Here is an 18,193-nt window from a genome sequence, read left to right as displayed (position 1 = left end):
GTATCTCATTTGTATACTTATGTGACCCTGTTAATGGCCATTGGCTGTTGGGTCTTTCAAAAAGAAATAAATAAATAAATAAATTTAGTATTATTAAAAATTTTATTTTTATCATGAGTTTGCAATAAAAATCATAAAAAAATTTTCAAATTTACCGCCAAATTTTTAAATTACCAATCCAAGCTAAGAACCATTTCTTCTTACCACCTTTCTGCCTTACCTTCTCCCCTCCATTTCTCCCCATAAACTACGCGTGACTATCGCGGTTATGTTATGTTTACATTACCCAAGCCGCTAAGTGAATTTATCCAGTGCTAGTTATTCCAAAAAATCTAACATAAAACCTAAATGTCACTTAAAAATGTCTTCTTCAGACGAGAGTTCGGACAGCACCGAGTACCTGGTGCCATCTTCAAAAATCGACTTAACAAGTTCATTTTTCTCCACTGCCGCATCGACATCCAAGTCTAACCCCAAGGTAAGAGCTAGAATAGAATCATCATCTTCCTCAGAAGATGATGAACTTCCCGAAAGTTCCGCGTCGAACGCGGAACTTCTTTTGGAAGTAATGAAGAACCTGGAGAAGATCAACAACCCAATTGTCCAACCATCCCGAGCACCAGCGACAGTTTCTGAGTCTTCTAGCCGAGAGTTGTCTTCAGAGATTGCGGATCTTCTGCTGAAGCATGAGAGCGGCCTTGGGTCCTTCAAGCTTCCCGATGAAGAAGAAGAAATGCCTAAGGAACAGAAACAGGAACAGGAACAGGTCCAGGTTCAGCATCCAGACTATGAAGTTCCTCAGGAAGGAGTTAACATAACCCTTCCAGGAACTGGAATGCCTAGCTTCAAAAGGAAGAAGAATAAAGTCGACCTGGAGGCCCAGCTGATCAAGAAGATGAACTCCAGGATTAAGGCGAATCAGCTGTTGGTCCACAAGGTTTGTGAAAAGATTAAAATATTTATTATTTTTTTATATTTAAGGAAGTTCGAGCGTAATGAGTTGAAATAGTGTTAGAATATTTTTTTAATTTTAGTTTTCCCAATATTCGTCAAAATTCTTGATTTTAATTTAAAATAGTTTAAACAATTTAATAATTGATGATTTTTACTTGTTTAATAAAGTAAAGTAATAAAATGACTTTGGTATTTTTTACAAGCCGGAATAAATAAACAGATTTGGCAATAGCGCGCTTGATTATACCCATAACCTGAGACGTACACGGTGAGAAATTTCCATTATTTTTTATTCTGGATGGATTTTAGATATTACAATGGTGCATATTACTAGTGAACCTTATTGACTCAGAATAAAATTTTACAATGGCCCATAGTAATTTCCGAAACAAATGAAATCAGACATAGTAAATGGTAGAAATTGAAATGTACCATAGTAAAATGAAATATGCAATAATTTAAATTTCCGAATGTACTATAGCAAAAAAAAATAAGAAAACGTTTGTAAAAAATAAAAAATTTTAGAGTAAAATGTTTTTAGCAATCAAAAAATATCAAACCAAACAAGATTTTTGTTTGCAATAATTTTAAAAATATTTTTTAAAATATAATTTTTTTATTTTTTTTTCATTTTTAACAATGAACGTAGGATTTATTTTGGCAGTTAATTTTATTATGAATAATTATAAACACAATATATAACTTTTAAATTATTTTTTATTATTATTAGAAGTGTCGGTTGCAGGTTAACCATCAAATGTTTGTTTTCATTTTAATTTTTCACGGTAAATTATTAAATATATTTTATTATTTATGAATCTTACAAATTTTCATTAACTATTCATGTGTTGATGGATTTATAAACTAATATTTATTTAAAACTTAATGTTTATTGCAATTTTCATAACACCGTTAACCACTACTGATAGCGTCTGTAGACTTATGTTGACAAAACAAAAAGCAACACGAAAAAATGAAAGAGCGCGCGTCGCGACTGACGCGCATACGTTTACTATGGGACATTTGAAAATTTCATAGTCACAATTTTAAATTTAAACCGAGTACACGTGACTAAATGTGAAACTTTTTTATAAATTTTTATTGTCGACTGAGCAACAGAAATTTTACTATGGAACTATAATGAAAAGTTTTAAGCACACTAACAGTTTTTGTTCTGTCAGTTTACGAAAATTTTTTATATATGTTTATGTAACAGTTGCATGGTCAAATTTACTATGGTCCCTAGTAAATATTGATTGGTACAATATGATATTCTTAAATTTTTATGGTAATATTTTGAATTGAGTCATTAAGGGTCAGTCTTATTATGTATGCATAGTAAATTTCTACAGAAATTTCTCACCGTGTAGATGAGTTTGTGAGTTAAACATTTCTCTCTCTGTAACTATATTTCTATCCTTTTGTTTTTCCTCAGCTGTTGACGCGATGTTGTCAAATCTTTATTCGAATAAATGGCTGACGATAAACCAGTTACAAACATAAAATTTGACTTTAAATATTCCAAAAATTATATCGGTAATGTATTATTATTAAATTGTTTTTATATTTTGCAATAATCCAAGTTTCTTGTGTATATTTTTTTATCCGTTAAAGTTGGGAGGTTAATATTGAAAAAAATAATTAAGGTCTCGACAAAACGTTTGTCCGCCATAAGAGCCCGTGTATAAGAAGATTAAATATGTGATTTTTAGAATTTAATATCTAAGTAACTAAACGGTGAATCGTTTTTAAATTTTGAGATTAGATAAATTACGTATTTATTTATACTTCTACTTAATTTCAAAGCTCAAAGTTGGAAAGTATTTTTTACATTAAATTTGCTCGAACCTCCTTAATTTTAGCAAAAAAATAAAAAATAGTTTCGCAACGGCCGCTAGGTGGCGAAATGTACCAAAAGATTATCGCTTGTAGAGAGGTAGTTGAAATATTGTTAAGTACTATTAAAAATGTATATTCTTTTTTTCTTTTATTTAATATTATTCTTAAGGAAGTTCGAGCGTAACTAATGAGTCAAAATAGTGTTAAAATATTTTTTTAAATTTAGTTTTCCCAATATTCGTCAAAATTCTTTATTTTAATTTAAAATAGTTTAAACAATTTAATAATTGATGATTTTTACTTATTTGATAAAGTAAAGTAATAAAATGACTATGGTATTTATTATAAGCCGGGATAAATAAACAGATTTGGCAATAGCGCGCTTGATTATACCCATAACCTGAGACGTAGTTGAGTGTGTGAGTTAAACATTTCTCTCTCTGTAACTATATTTCTATCCTTTTGTTTTTTCTCAGCTGTTGACGCGATGTTGTCAAATCTTTATTCGAATAAATGGCTGACGATAAACCAGTTACAAACATAAAATTTGACTTTAAATATTCCAAAAATTATATCGGTAATGTATTATTATTAAATTGTTTTTATATTTTGCAATAATCCAAGTTTCTTGTGTATATTTTTTTATCCGTTAAAGTTGGGAGGTTAATATTGAAAAAAATAATTAAGGTCTCGACAAAACGTTTGTCCGCCATAAGAGCCCGTGTATAAGAAGATTAAATATGTGATTTTTAAAATTTAATATCTAAGTACCTAAACGGTGAATCGTTTTCAAATTTTGGGATTACATAAATGACGTATTTATTTATTCGTATACTTAATTTCAAAGCTAAAAGATGGAAATTATTTTTTACATTAGATTCGCTCAAACCTCCTTAAATAATGGAAGTTTCGAGTGATTTTTCATAAAAAATATAAAATATCTCCGTAATACGTTCGGAAAGCTACTTTTTTCATTGTTTTAATCTTTAGCTTATTACTTTTTCAATTAAATTCAATGAAAATAAAATTTTTTTTAAATCATTAATTGCATTAAATTCTTAACCAAATACCGGCTGGTGGAATTTCCATTCATGTAAAAATTACTATTTCAAATCTAATTATTTGATTTCACCCCGAAAACCTACTGTTATAATTTTTTTATTAATTATTTACGTAGATTGAGTTTACAAATTTTCAGAAAGTTTTAAAAATTTGACTCTTTTGCATGGATCTCCTTAAATACTCAAATTAAAAAATTCTAACTATGAGAGCCGTGGCCACCTAGTGGAATTTTTTTAAAATTAACTTTTTGATCTAATTTATTTTTAATTTTTAATTTAAAAATTATTTCTTTGATTCAAATTAATTTTTTTCTTTAAAATCATTTTACAAAATAAATAATTGTGACAAAAATTTTATCAAAAACTAATAATTTATTTCAATGCAAAAAAACTTCATGATGATATTTTAATTTTAAATTTCCCGCGCACCGCGAAGTGCTTTTAATTTTAATTTATTATTTATATTTCTAATATTTCCTCAATAAAATTAACCCTAATTCCAACGAGCTTACCAGCTGAGGATTAACCTGTTACAGGTTGGTCTTCTTTGTTGGCTAGCCCACGGCATCCATCTTAACAAACAGATCAACGACCCGGAGGTTATGTCCACTGTTCTGTCGTTGATCCCCAGTGTCAGCTACCCCAAGGGCAGGGTTGACATCAAGTACATCGAACAGTTCACCAAGTGGTTCCGCGGGGTGATTAAGGTTGAGTTTAATAAGGAGAATGTTCCAGTTACTAAGGAACTTCTTCTTCAGAGGTTAGGTGAAAAGAAGGTTAGGAACTACCGGGAACTTGTTCTGTTGTTCATTGCCGCTCTTAGGGCAATTGGGTGTAATTGCAGGCTTGTTTTGTCCCTCTGTCCTCCGCCTATGAAGCCTAAATCCGATCAGCTGATCAAGAGCAAGAAGGAGGGGGAAGGAACTAAGGAACGGGGAGGAGCTAAGGATAAGGAACTTGGGAGAGGGAAGAAATCGAGGGAAGGAGAGGATAAGGAGGATGAGGAAGATAAAGAGGATATTAGGAACACTATGGCTAAGAAGTGGAGTGAGAAGAATAAAGGAAGAGGGAGAGGAAGAGGAAGAAAAGGAGGAGTAAGTTCTGTGGTGGGTTTGGTGAGTAATTCAAAAGTTGCCGACAAAATGGCGAAAGAAGAAGCTAAGAAAAAGGCGGCGGAATTATTGAGGGAGAAATTTGCGAGTAGTAAAGAAAGAGGGGTTAAAAAATTGAAAAGGAATGATGAGGGGGGTAAAAAAGAGGAGGGGGAAGTTAAGGAAGAGGAGGTAGGAGTTGAGGAAGAGAAGGGGAAGAGATTGAGGAGTGGGGAGAGTAAAGTTAAGAAAGAGGAGGGGTTAGTTAAGGAAGAGAAAGGGAAAAGGTTGAGGAGTGGGGATAAGAAAGAGGAGGAGGTAGTTAAGGAAGAGAAGGGGAAAGTTAAGAAAGAGGAGGATGTAGTTAAAGAAGAGAAGGGGAAAAGATTGAGGAGAGGCAGGAGTGAAGATAAAATTGTGAAGAAAAGGAAGAGTGAAGAGATGGTGGAGAGGGGGAAGGCTACTAGTGTCGGTAAAGAAGAAAATGAAGGAAAGGAAGACAAAATGGAGACTGAAAGTGAGAGTGAGGATTCGGAGAAGGAGTTTAAGGTTAAGAAGAAACTGGGGGTGGGTAGAAAAAATTTAGAGGCGGTTAAAGAAGAAAGGAGGTTAAGTGAGAAAAGGAGGAAAGTTTTGTCGAGTGATGATGAAGAAGATATTGTTGATGTTAGGGATTCTAGGTATCTTTGGGCGGAAGTTTATGTTGAGGATGAAGAGAGCTGGATTAGTGTTTCTGTGCCGGATAATAAAGTTCACTGTGTTGCGGAAATTTTTGTAAGTATTTTTTTTTTTTAGATTTTTTGTGAAATTGAAATTAAGGTAAAAGACCCAGTTATTGATACTGGCCTAGTTGTTTGACACTCGCAATTTTAGTCTAATTAAAAAAAATGAAATGTTCTCAAAAAATCAACTATCGTAAAATTTATAATTCAAAAATTGTATTTATTAATTTATTATAGTTGATTTATTTTTTTTAATTAAAATAAAATTGCAGGTGTCAATAACTGGGTCTTTTACTTTAGTAGATATTTAATTTAAAAATTTTATAATTATAATTTTTAATTAATTAAAAATCACTATAAAAAAATGTTTTTTTTTTAATTAGAATTTATAATTTTTAAGGATATTTTTTTGTTATAATTTAAATGAAGATTAAAATAGCTGATATTTAAAAAGTTTTATAATTTTTTTATTGAAAGTTAAAAGAAGAAAATTTGGCATTTAAAAAATAAAAAAAATTATCAATGTTATTTTTATTGATTCAAAAAATTAAAAATTATAAAATGTCTGCTGTATTTAGTACCACAATTATTTTAAAGTAATAATTTATGTGAATTTTTTACAGAAAAAAGCACCATCTCCAGTATTATATGTTGTAGCATGGAATTCTGTGGGAAAATTAAAAGATGTAACGAGACGTTATTGCCGTCATTGGTTAACAGTAACAAGAAAGCAACGGATTGATCAAGAATGGTGGACAGAAAGTTTGTCTCCTTGGATTGAAAGTAACAGTGTGATGTCCAGAGCTGAAGATGAAGCGTTGCTTACTATGTAAGTGGTAATGTTAATTGAGGTTCTAGGTCAAAAATTCCCACGAAATATATCCCAAGCAAAAATATCTCAAGCAAAATAATTCCAAGACAAATACATCCCCTTCACATAAATATCCTTTGATAAAATCCACAGATTCGGTAGAATCTGGCACCAAGTTCCGTTCAAATCCGTTGTAAACGGAGCGCCAGACTACCGACTGTGTTTACTGTAAGCAGAACGGTATTTTGAGGTTGCAAAATTTTATTTAATTCTACGGTACTTTTTTTTCCTAACTTATATATTATAACAGTAATTCATACTTTATTTGACTGTTATTAATTAATTATATTCACTTATAACAATTAATCTACTTGAAATTATTAAATTTAATCCGCACAAACTATAGCAACGCAAAAATTTCGATCCTGACTTTTTTTCGATGAGCAAAGTGATCTGCCACAGACTAAATAATTCGAGAATGCATAGTAATCCTTCATTAGATGGGAAACTACAGTTAAAAAAAGATATTTCACAGCTTGCATCTACACCCGCCAGGGTGCGCTGGAATTATTTTTACATAAACTGTAGTTTCAAGGGGATAGTTTGCTATAAAAAATGCAGCCAACGCGAGATTTAAGTTGGTAACAATTGTAAATTTTTATTATAATTACAAAAAATACTAAAATCCGAACAAAAACAGTTTCACTGTAAAAAAATCGCGCCAAGTCCACGTTCATAAGACTATTAAGAAAAAAAAATTTGTTTTTTTCTTTACAAATTGGTGCAATTACAGATTGGTGCAATTTAAATTGCTTGAAATTGAATGCTACAAAAACTAGTGCTATTATACTAGGAAGTAGGCAGAGAGTTAGCAGTAATTTTTGTAAAAGTGCCCAAAATATAATTGTCAGTAATCATGTGATTCCATATGTACAATCAGTTAAATACTTGGGTTTGATAATTGATAATACTCTATCGTGGGAGAATCAAGTTGTAAGCGTATGTATTCGTGCGATGAAAACGCTAGCGCAACTAAAAATTAATAATGAAATTTTTAATGAACAGTTACGCATAAAATTGGTTACGACCTTGATTTTTCCCATCTTCGATTACTGCTGTGCTGCTTATACAAACATCTCAGGCAAATTACAGCATAGATTGCAGCGTAAAATAAACTCATGTATAAGATATATTTTTAAAATTTCGAGATTTGAGCACACTACTCCGTATTATAAAAAATTAGGCTGGTTAAAACTTGATGTTAGAAGAGATTATTTCATAGCTTGTTTATTTTACAAAGAAATTAAGTTAAATTACTGTCAATTATTTAAATCGAATTTAGAATTTCTGCCGATTGTGCTAAGGAGAGGTGACGTCAGGAATGATTATCTACGTCTGCCAAGAAGTAATTGTGCAATTTATGAAAACTCTTTCCTAATTCATGGTATAAAAGTTTGGAACTCGTTACCGGCCGAAATTACATTAATTGACAATTTCGAACAATTTCAACAGGCTTGCTATGACTTCTTCTTACAATAAATGTTAATGTTATTATTTCTCTGTTAATATGTTATTATTTTAAGAATTAATATGTTCTTACTTTTAATAATTTAATATCAAATATTTAAATTGTATTAAAAACACTGTATCAAATGTATACATGTAAATGATAAAATTTATGTATTGTTGATGGTCCTGAAGGAGCTTAGAACTCTAGGATCAAATAAATTTTTCTATCTATCTATCTATCTATCTACAAAAATATATAAAATAAAAAAATTAAAAAATCCAAGTAACCGATATGATTGTTTATGATTTTCGGAAATTAAAAAAAATTGTGTTATAAATTTAAAAATTAAGAAAAAAATTTTGGAACGTACTTGGTGTGCGTCATTGTGTATTTCAATTTTTTTAAAGTCCTAGTAAATAGATTTTACGAATTTTATTAAAAGTAAAATATTTTGCAACCGCGCACACTAAATACGTTCCAAATTTTTTTTAAAATTTTTAAATTTATAACACAATTTTTTTTAATTTCCCAAAATCATAAACAATCATATCGGTTACTTGGATTTTTTAATTTTTTTATTTTATATATTTTTGTAAAGAAAAAAACAAATTTTTTTTTCTTAATAGTCTTATGAACGTGGACTTGACGCGATTTTTTTACAGTGAAACTGTTTTTGTTCGGATATATCCTACCGTAAAATCTTGTCCCATGTTTCTAATAATTTATTTCTTTTAAAATGGGGGGCTTGATAATTTACTTTTTAAGAACTAATAATAATTGTTGGAATTTGTTTAGGAAATGTTAATTGATAAAATTGACTTTTTAAGAATTAATAACAATTGTTGGAATTTTTTCAGGGAATTGGAACAGCCTTTACCAGATAGGACTGCGGATTACAAAGGACATCCATTGTACGCACTCGCGCGTCATTTGCTAAAGTATGAAGCGCTGTATCCGCCAGATTGTCAACCGCTTGGTTATTTGAAGAACGGTGAAGCTGTTTATTCTAGGCACTGTGTTCATACTTTAAGAAGTCGGGAGACTTGGCTGAGAGAAGCCAGGGTTGTTAAACCGGCACAGGAAGCTTATAAGATTGTGAAGTCTATGCCGAAGATGGATAAAGTAATTTTTTTTTATAGATAAATTATTACAAAAAAATCAAGAGAAATTTTTTTTTATTTTAAATATTTTATTTTTAAAAAATATTTTTTAATTCTAATTTAATAAATGAAAAAAAAATTAAAAATATCGGCTAACTTTAGTATTATAAATTAAATTAATATATTAAAAGGGAACACCATTGCGACGATCGAAAAAAAAAAAGGTGATTTTTGGGAATTTTTTTTACAGGGAAAATAAATGAATTTGGGGATTGGATTTATTTTATTTTATTAAGGGTACATTAAAGATTATTACCCTAAATTTTTATTAAAAAATATTTAATTATTACAAAGTTATTAACATTCTTAAAAATTTTTATTTTAAAGATTTTTTTAGCTGGGTTAAAACTAAAAAAAAAAAACAGTAAAAATAATGAGAAAATTTTCAATCAGTCTTTGTAATAATTAAATATTTCTTAATAAAAATTTAGGGTAATAGTCTTTAATATACCCTCAATAAAATAAAAAAAAATTCGATCTCCAAATTCTTTTATTTTTCCAGTTAAAAGAATTCCCAAAAATCACCTTTTTTTCGACTGTCACAGTGGTGTCCCCCCTTAATTATAAAATTAATTAATAATAATTTTTTTTTTTTTTCATTAAAAATAATTATAAATTAATTTTTAAATTTAGATTGTAATTTTCATTAATAAATATTATTAACAATAGTTTACAGGACAGGTTGTAAAAGACCAGCCTCTAGAACTATTTGGTAAATGGCAAACAAATCAATACGATCCTCCAGTGGCTAAAAATGGAATAATACCACGTAATGAATACGGCAATGTCGACTTGTTTAAACAATGCATGTTACCCAAGGGGACTGTCCATATTGATCGTAAGTGTACTTATTATATTTATATTAAAATGCGAGTTATTTTAATTTTTACTGTCGCTCTTTTTAGTCAGCGTTTATTTTAAACGTCTGCAAAAATATTTATAAATTTAATTTATTATTTTTAAAATTTTTCAGTTTAAAATTTTGTCTTAAAATATAAAAGAAAAAATTTTTAAATTTTATTTTAAAAAATTAAATTTTTTAAAAAAATTAATTAAGGGGCATTCCACAGTGTCGGGTGAGACATTTGACTCTGGAATTCCATCAGTTATATATAATTATGTGACTGAAACTTATACTATAGTAAAATTTATCTTATTATATAGAAGAATAAATAATTAACAACATCCTTTTGTCAAAAACCTCCATTACTTTTTAAGTTTCTCGTAATTATCATTTGACTGAGTGTGACTGGTGGAACTAAGAACAAATCCTTCTCTCTTACCAAAGGTATATTTAAAGTCCAATTTCAGTTCGACCACTAAACTTTTAAAAAATACTTCCCTCGAAAATACAAAATTAATCCTACAAACATTGAATATTATGAAGAATTAGACTGATTACCTACGTAGAAACAATTAAAAAAATTTGTTTTTATTGTGACTGGTGGGACAGGCATTTGTGACTGGTGGGACAAGTACTAAATGTCTACATCAAGTTGTTTATTAAAAAGACTTTTATATTATTTCAACCTTACAAACATTATTGTTTATATCGCATTACTGATGCCATAAGGGCGTATCCCGAAAAAAATACCCTTGAAAAGGCATAAGGGCGTATAAAAAATTTTTTTCCGGGAATCGACGTAGTTATGTTTGAAACGCGTAGAAATGACAAAAAAAAATTTTTTTCAAATTTGAAATTTTTTGGTACGCCCTTATGGCACCCAAGGTACCTACCGGGAGCCATAAGGGCGTAACAAAAAATTTTTTTTTTCGGGAAACAACGTATTTTTACTTGAAACGCGTAGAAATGACGAAAAAAAATTTTTTTCAAATTTGAAATTTTTTTGGTGCGCCCTTATGGCACCCATGGTACCCACTGGGAGCCATAAGGGCGTACCAAAAAATTTTTTTTTCGGGAAACAACGTATTTTTACTTGAAACGCGTAGAAATGACAAAGAAAAATTTTTTTCAAGTTTGAAATTTTTTTTGGTACGCCCTTATGGCCTCCAGTGGGTACCTCCGATGCCATAAGGGCGTACCAAAAAATTTCAAATTTGAAAAAAATTTTTTTTCGTCATTTCTACGCGTTTCAAGTAAAAATACGTTGTTTCCCGAAAAAAAAATTTTTTGTTACGCCCTTATGGCTCCCGGTAGGTACCTTGGGTGCCATAAGGGCGTACCAAAAAATTTCAAATTTGAAAAAAATTTTTTTTCGTCATTTCTAAGCGTTTCAAGTAAAAATACGTTATTTCCCGAAAAAAAATTTTTTGGCACGCCCTTATGGCTTCCGGTAGGTACCCTGGGTGCCATAAGGGCGTACCAAAAAATTTTTTTGCATTTCTGCCCGTTTTAGGCATAACTACGTCGATTCCCGAAAAAAATTTTTTGGTACGCCTTTATGGCACCCGGGTACCATAAGGGCGTATAATAGGCTGATACGCCCTTATGGCATTTATAACGCGATATATTTAACTATAAATTATTTAGGATAATTAAAAAAAAACTAATTAAAAAAGACAAATAAAGGATTTAGCATGCTGACAACACGATCTTGATAAACTTAGGTGTTGATTAATAACGAACATAAACAAAATTTGTTCTTATAACTATAATAATAAATATGTCAGTTAATAACAAACATAAAATGAATTTGTTTTTAAAACTATTAAAATAACATTTGATCCGAATACAAGTTAGTACGGCTGAAAAGTTACTAGGAGAGAAAAATTGATTTTCTTATTGATTAAAAAAAATTTTCTTTACAAATTAGTAAAATATAAACTTTTGATAATAAATTAAGACTAAATCAGAATGAATTAGAGAATTTTTTTTTTAATAAAAAAAAATTAATAATTTATTGATAAAAATTATTAATTCATTAAAAATAGTTCCAGGATTAGCCCGAATTGCGAAGAAGCTAAAAATCGACTGCGCACAAGCAGTAGTCGGTTTTAATTTTGGGTGTCGCGGTGCGATGCCGATGACCCAGGGTTATATCGTATGCGAAGAACACGAAGAAACTATAAGAGATGCTTGGAATCAAGAGCAAGTGGAAGCCGAGAAGCGTGCAAAGGACAAGCGAGATAAAAGGATCTGGGGCAATTGGAAAAAGTTAATACGCGGGGTTTTGATCAAAGAAAAAATTGCTTACAAGTATAACATGAATGATTCTCAAGAAGACAAAGATGATAGTCTTGATGGTGATCTTGATGATCATGATAAAAAAAATAAAGTACCTGCAAAAAAAACTAAGAGCAATAGTATTAAAAAAAGAAAAACTTGATTTTTCTTTTCTGTTTAATTATTAATGATAATTATTTTTTACTTATTTATAAATTTATAGTTTCATGTTTTCTTACTGAGAATGTTAAGTGTGTAAAACAATAGTTGTGAAAATTTTTTTAATAAATTTTTTAATTCTCAAATTTTTTTTTCTTTATTAATTTAATACTTAAAAATCAATATTATTGAGAGAATAAGAAAATTTTTGTCTCCAGGATAATTATATGATAAAATAAGTTTTTTTTTTTTATTTGTTTTATTTCATTTTCACTGATAGTTAATTTATTATGATAAGTATTTAGGCCGCATTCGAAAATGCTCTATCTTTAGATACATAATTAAGAAATTTCACCTCTGAACTTGCCATTTAAAATCCTGGCTTCGATCACGTTTTTCATTAATTTTTGAATGACTAATCGCGTACCGTTGCACAGCCGGGGCGGGTTCAAATTACGAAGCAAGATAATTGGAGATCCAACCTTTAATTGTAAATTATGCGGTGGCATGCCTGGCAAATCCAGTGAGTTCAAAAACTCTGTGGGAAAATTTACTGCTTCGCTGTCGTCGCAAACTGTATCAATAGATTTATATGATACCAAGTTCCCTGGCAACAACATTTGTATCTTCAGATTTAAATTGTCAACGTCTATATTTTTTGCCGCTAAAATCGCTCTTTCAGCAAGCCACTCATGATTTATGTACTGTGTGTGTACATCGGGAAATATTTGTTCAATGAGAGTATCTTGCGAATCAGCGATTGTGCAGAAATCGGTCGGTGATTTTACGTATCCAGTTTCATCTATAGCAACTTTTCCATCACCGATATCTAAGAGTTGTTTTGAAAATGTTTCAGCGGATGGATCTTGAAGCATTTGAACGCGCATATTTATTTTTAGCTGTAATTTTTCAACATTACGCCACAATGGAGATGATTTTAAGCAAGCGTTGATCTCATCAGCGTATGTTGAACGTGGAATGACTGGAAGTGTTTGTCTGAAATCACCTGAAAGGACCAACAGAGTTCCGCCAAATAGTTTGTCACTGTTTTTAATATCTTTCAATGTCCTGTTCAACGCCTCAAGTGAATGTTTGTGTGCCATAGTACATTCATCCCAAATAATAATTTTACACCGTTTCAGCACAGTGGCCATGGACGATTGTTTCTTAATGTTGCATACTGCGTCAGGGTTATTCTGAATATTTAGTGGCAGCTTAAATACTGAATGAGCTGTTCTACCTCCATCCAATAAAGTTGCTGCAATGCCCGATGATGCACCGGCCAATGCGATGCCATTATTTGATCGTATTTCAGCAAGAATTAGCGAAATAACGAATGTTTTGCCAGTTCCACCCGGTGCATCCAAAAAGAAGAACCCACCTTGTCCAACTGAAACTGCGAGCATAATGCGATCATAAATGGTTCTTTGTTCCTCATTCATTAGTGGGACATTGCGGGCAACAATCGCTGCCATTTCTACAGTACTGTACTGCAGTTCACGATTCATTTCAGTATTCATTAAATCAGATGCAGTTCGATTTGGCGAATTCATACCGAAATTACTAAGTAGTAAGTTGGCAATGACAATGCAAAGATCCTCAATAGCCATCAATGCTTCATTGTACATTTCGTCGCTGAATGTTATGGTTAGATCGTGGCACCGTATACGATGTTGATGCAATATATCATCAGTCATTGAATCTTTGTGATTTTCCCATAATATCTGTGCTCGGGCTGGGAAACATGTAGTCAACACTATAGCGAATAGTAGACGAATTTGTAATTTGTAATATTTATATTCTATATCGTAGATTGAGAAAGGAATGTGGAGAGGATCATCTTAATGTGAGTTTATAGAATATGCGAGAAAAAATTATTAGATAGCTCGGACTGGGATTCGAACCCAGAACCTTCCGAGGACATGTCGGCTACTCTACCATTTGAGCTATCCGGTCTATACTAAATTTCCTTTCGCTTATTCTATATACATTAAGCCACACCGTCCATCTTACGGTAAGCATTTTTACAAATATAAATAATGCTGTGAAGTGGGAAAGAATAGGGGTTACGGCAATTATTGATTTTTTTTTTACTTCTATCTAATCTGTGGCAATAATTTGGAAATTTTTAAAAAATATCAAATTTTGAAAAAATAAAAACAATTTTTTATCAATTAGATCACTTTTTAGTCCTTAACAAATATCTTTTAGTATTTAAAAAGATTTATTAATATTTAATAAATGAATATCAGATTTATTAAATACAAACAAATCATTTTAAATACTAAGAAATATTTGGTTAATACTAAAAAGTGGTATCTAATAAATGATTCGTTAACTATTAACAAATATTTTTTAATACAAATAAATCCTTCTATCAGTGTGTAAATAATATTTGAAAATTAAAAATTAATATTTTAAACTAGTTTTAAAAATATTTATGTCAAATTATATCAATGATATTAGATTATTATTGTTGATAATATTAATAATTGTTAATAAATAATATTAATTATAAATTAATAAATTAATAATAATTATAAACGATAAATTAATAAAATATTTAATAGTAAAATAATTGATATTAATTATAAATAATAATAATCAAATCAATTATCAAATTATTGTATCAATTTTTGATTAACAATGTATCAATAAGTCCTTTTTTTTTGTTAAAATAATTTTTAAATATTCAAAATTTTTTAATTTTTAGATACAAAATATGCAATTTAGATACAAAGTATGCAATTTTTCATCAATATTACTTTATGACGTTATCACGTAAAACTATCGTCCGTAAACCGACTTTACAGACAACCAATTTTTATTATTAAGCGAAATAATTAAAGAGTATTAAAATTTATTTGATTTTTAATAATTTTGAATAGTTTTTAATTAAAATGACCAATCTCGTTTTTTAGATAAACAACTATTAACTCAAGAATAAAAAATAAAGAAAAATTAATTGAATTATTTTTTATTATTATTATTATTTCTGTTATTTTAAATGGTGTAGGTAAAAATTACGAAATAAAAATTGTAGATAAATTTTTAACGATAAAAATTTATTTTTAAACTTAAAAATTTCAGATTATTATTATTCCTTGCACAATCATACAAAAGAACAGAAAAAAAATTCTATTAAAATTTATCTATGACGTTGAAAATAAAATTTTATTTATTTAATTATTTATTCGTTCAATTTTTATGTCAAATCAAACTAGCCAAATGACAATAATATACATAATTTTTATAATAAAGTACACGTATAACAATATTAAATATATAAGACTAACATCATCATATTTTAAGGAAGTTAATAATTTTGAATGTTTTAATAATATAGTTGAAAAATCCACAGATTCGGTAGAATCTGGCACCAAGTTCCGTTCAAATCCGTCGTAAATAAATAAGAAATTTTTTTTTCTTAAGGGGTTATACGCAGTTGCAAAGCTAAAAAAACAACATTTTTTTAAGAATTTTTTCTAGACACAGTTTTTAATTATCAATTACAAGTGATGGTTAATTAAATAGAGCCTACTTTCAAGAATACAATAGCGCGTCAATCATGTAAAAATATAAATATATAAAAAATATAAGATTCAAAAAAGTTATTACTAATTTTTTTTTAACAATTTGGAAAATTGTTTTTTAACAAAAACGAAAAATTTTTTACAAATAGACGCCATTTTGTCAAAAATCAAAATTTTTCTTATTCCTTCGTCCAATACCTGCATTAATCTATCCTGTAAAAGAATTCACCATATTTTTTGATTTTAGATAATCCAAACCACCGAAATGGAGATCACCGCCAAGCGCCTTTTTTTTAGAGGTCGTTCAGAACATCTTCTACAGGAGCGGTGCACATTTATATTTTTACATGATTGACGCGCTATTGTATTCTTTGAAGTAGGCTCTATTTAAATAACCATCACTTGTAATTGATAATTAAAAACTGTGTCTAGAAAAAATTCATAAAAAAATGTTGTTTTTTTAGCTTTGCAACTGCGTATAACCCCTTAATAGTCTTATGAACGTGGACTTGGCGCGATTTTTTTTACAGTGAAACTGTTTTTGTTCGGATTCAATAGTACTGTACTATTTATAAGAATGAGAACAACAATAGAATCAATGAGCAATATTTGAAAGCTAATTTTTTCAATGGTAACATATTAGATAATTTAGTAATTTAGAATGTAAATTTTTGATTTTAAATTTTTCAATGGCCTGTTTGACATTAATAGTACATTTTCTCGTTCTATTTTCTCAAAAAATTCAAAAGCTTTATTTTTGAAGGAGTCTAGGCTGAGTGATTCTATGACTTCAGTGGGTAGCTCTTTCCAGATTTGAATTGCAGAGATTACAAATGAATGCTCGTAGATTGTAGTCGATAAATTTGACATTTTGAAAAGAATGTTACTAAATGAAATATTAATAACTTTATTTTTTTTTAATTATCGTAATTAACTTTAAAACTTAATTAGCTTTTCGATAAATGAAATTATTTTTATCTGTAGAATAGATAATCTTTGAAACTGAAAGACACATAAAAGAATGTTTTTTAAAATACCAGTATGTGATTTAATTAAAAATTAATTTAATTAACAAGCAAAAATATTGAACCAAGAAAATTATTTGTAAGAATTAGATCAGTTTAAATCAAGCAGTAAAATTCTTTAGCTAAGAAATTGTTCTTAGTTTAAATAAATTTAACTCAGATAGATTAAGATTTAAAATATGTAAAATAGAGAAGAAAAAAGTTGAATAAAATCAAAAATATTAATAAAAATCAAAAAAATATGACTCTTGAAAATATTCCTACAAGTTGTTTTTAAAATGCCGAATAGTAGTCCATGTTCTTAAGATAAAGAAATAAAATGAAAGATAAGATATTTTTCGTAATTAACCGAAACTACTTTCGTAGTTTCCATCATATGTTTTTTGTTGACCAATCAAATTCTCAACTCCCCTTCCACGCCTAGCGAATTGTCGTATATAAACGACGACGGATTTTAAAGTCATATAGTTTGAAAGATTATACTTCTTAGTAATAATCATCAAAAATGAAGAATTTCATAATTATTTGCTGCGTATTGGTTGCCAATTTCGGTCAAATAAGATCGATGGCAATAACACATTCTTCATGTCCCAAGACTAAATCCGACGACTATAAATCAGTGAATATCTCTGAGGTAAGCCTATTACTTTTTTTGCACGCCTCATAATGCGAAGCTTTATCCTGTTTGCAAGCGCTCTTCTTTTCTTATGTGAGATAAAAATGGCGGGAAATGCAAATAAATTACTCTGAAAAAAAAATTAACTTGATTTAAAAGAAAAGTTCTTGAATTAAGTGAAATTTCTGTAAATCAAGAAAAATTTATTAGTTTAAGAATTTTTCTACTCAAATCAGAAAAATGAAGTTCTTTTAAATTATTTACTTGATTCGAGTAAATTTTTTTTTCTATGGAGTAATTACATCTTTTTAACTTCCCGCTAAGAAAATCCAAGATTTTCAAAAATCGGGAAGTTATTGTTTTCACCCCGTTTTGCAAAAATCGAGTTTTCATCAGATCTCGACGTTTAAAAGTCACAGGAAGCTTCCCTGACTATCCCCGCGAGGTTGTCACGGTGTCTGTAAGTATGTATGTATGTGTGTGTGTGTGAAAGTATGTAAACCTCTTATAACTTTTGAACGGCTTGACCGATTTCATCGCGGTTGGTGCCATTCGAAAGGGCTTGACCAAACTTAGATTTTGAAAATT

At 29.4% G+C, this 18,193-nt stretch overlaps 1 protein-coding gene across 1 annotated transcript; it reads left to right on the top strand.

The window, feature by feature from the left end:
* Nucleotides 1–244: 244 nt before the first annotated feature.
* On the top strand, nt 245–12,450 carry LOC123270548 (DNA repair protein complementing XP-C cells homolog). The gene is made up of 6 exons (XM_044736658.1): nt 245–937; nt 4,391–5,719; nt 6,291–6,496; nt 8,846–9,110; nt 9,818–9,986; nt 12,041–12,450. Exons 1-6 carry the CDS (start codon nt 362–364, stop codon nt 12,433–12,435), a joined length of 2,940 nt encoding a protein of 979 aa, XP_044592593.1. The 5' UTR covers nt 245–361; the 3' UTR covers nt 12,436–12,450.
* Nucleotides 12,451–18,193: the final 5,743 nt, after the last annotated feature.

The sequence above is a fragment of the Cotesia glomerata genome, linkage group LG8 (genome assembly GCF_020080835.1).
Source record: "Cotesia glomerata isolate CgM1 linkage group LG8, MPM_Cglom_v2.3, whole genome shotgun sequence".
In the NCBI taxonomy this organism is placed as follows: Eukaryota; Metazoa; Arthropoda; class Insecta; order Hymenoptera; family Braconidae; genus Cotesia; species Cotesia glomerata.
The sequence above is the reverse complement of the archived record's forward strand: the minus strand, read 5'-3'. Positions and strand labels throughout refer to the sequence as shown.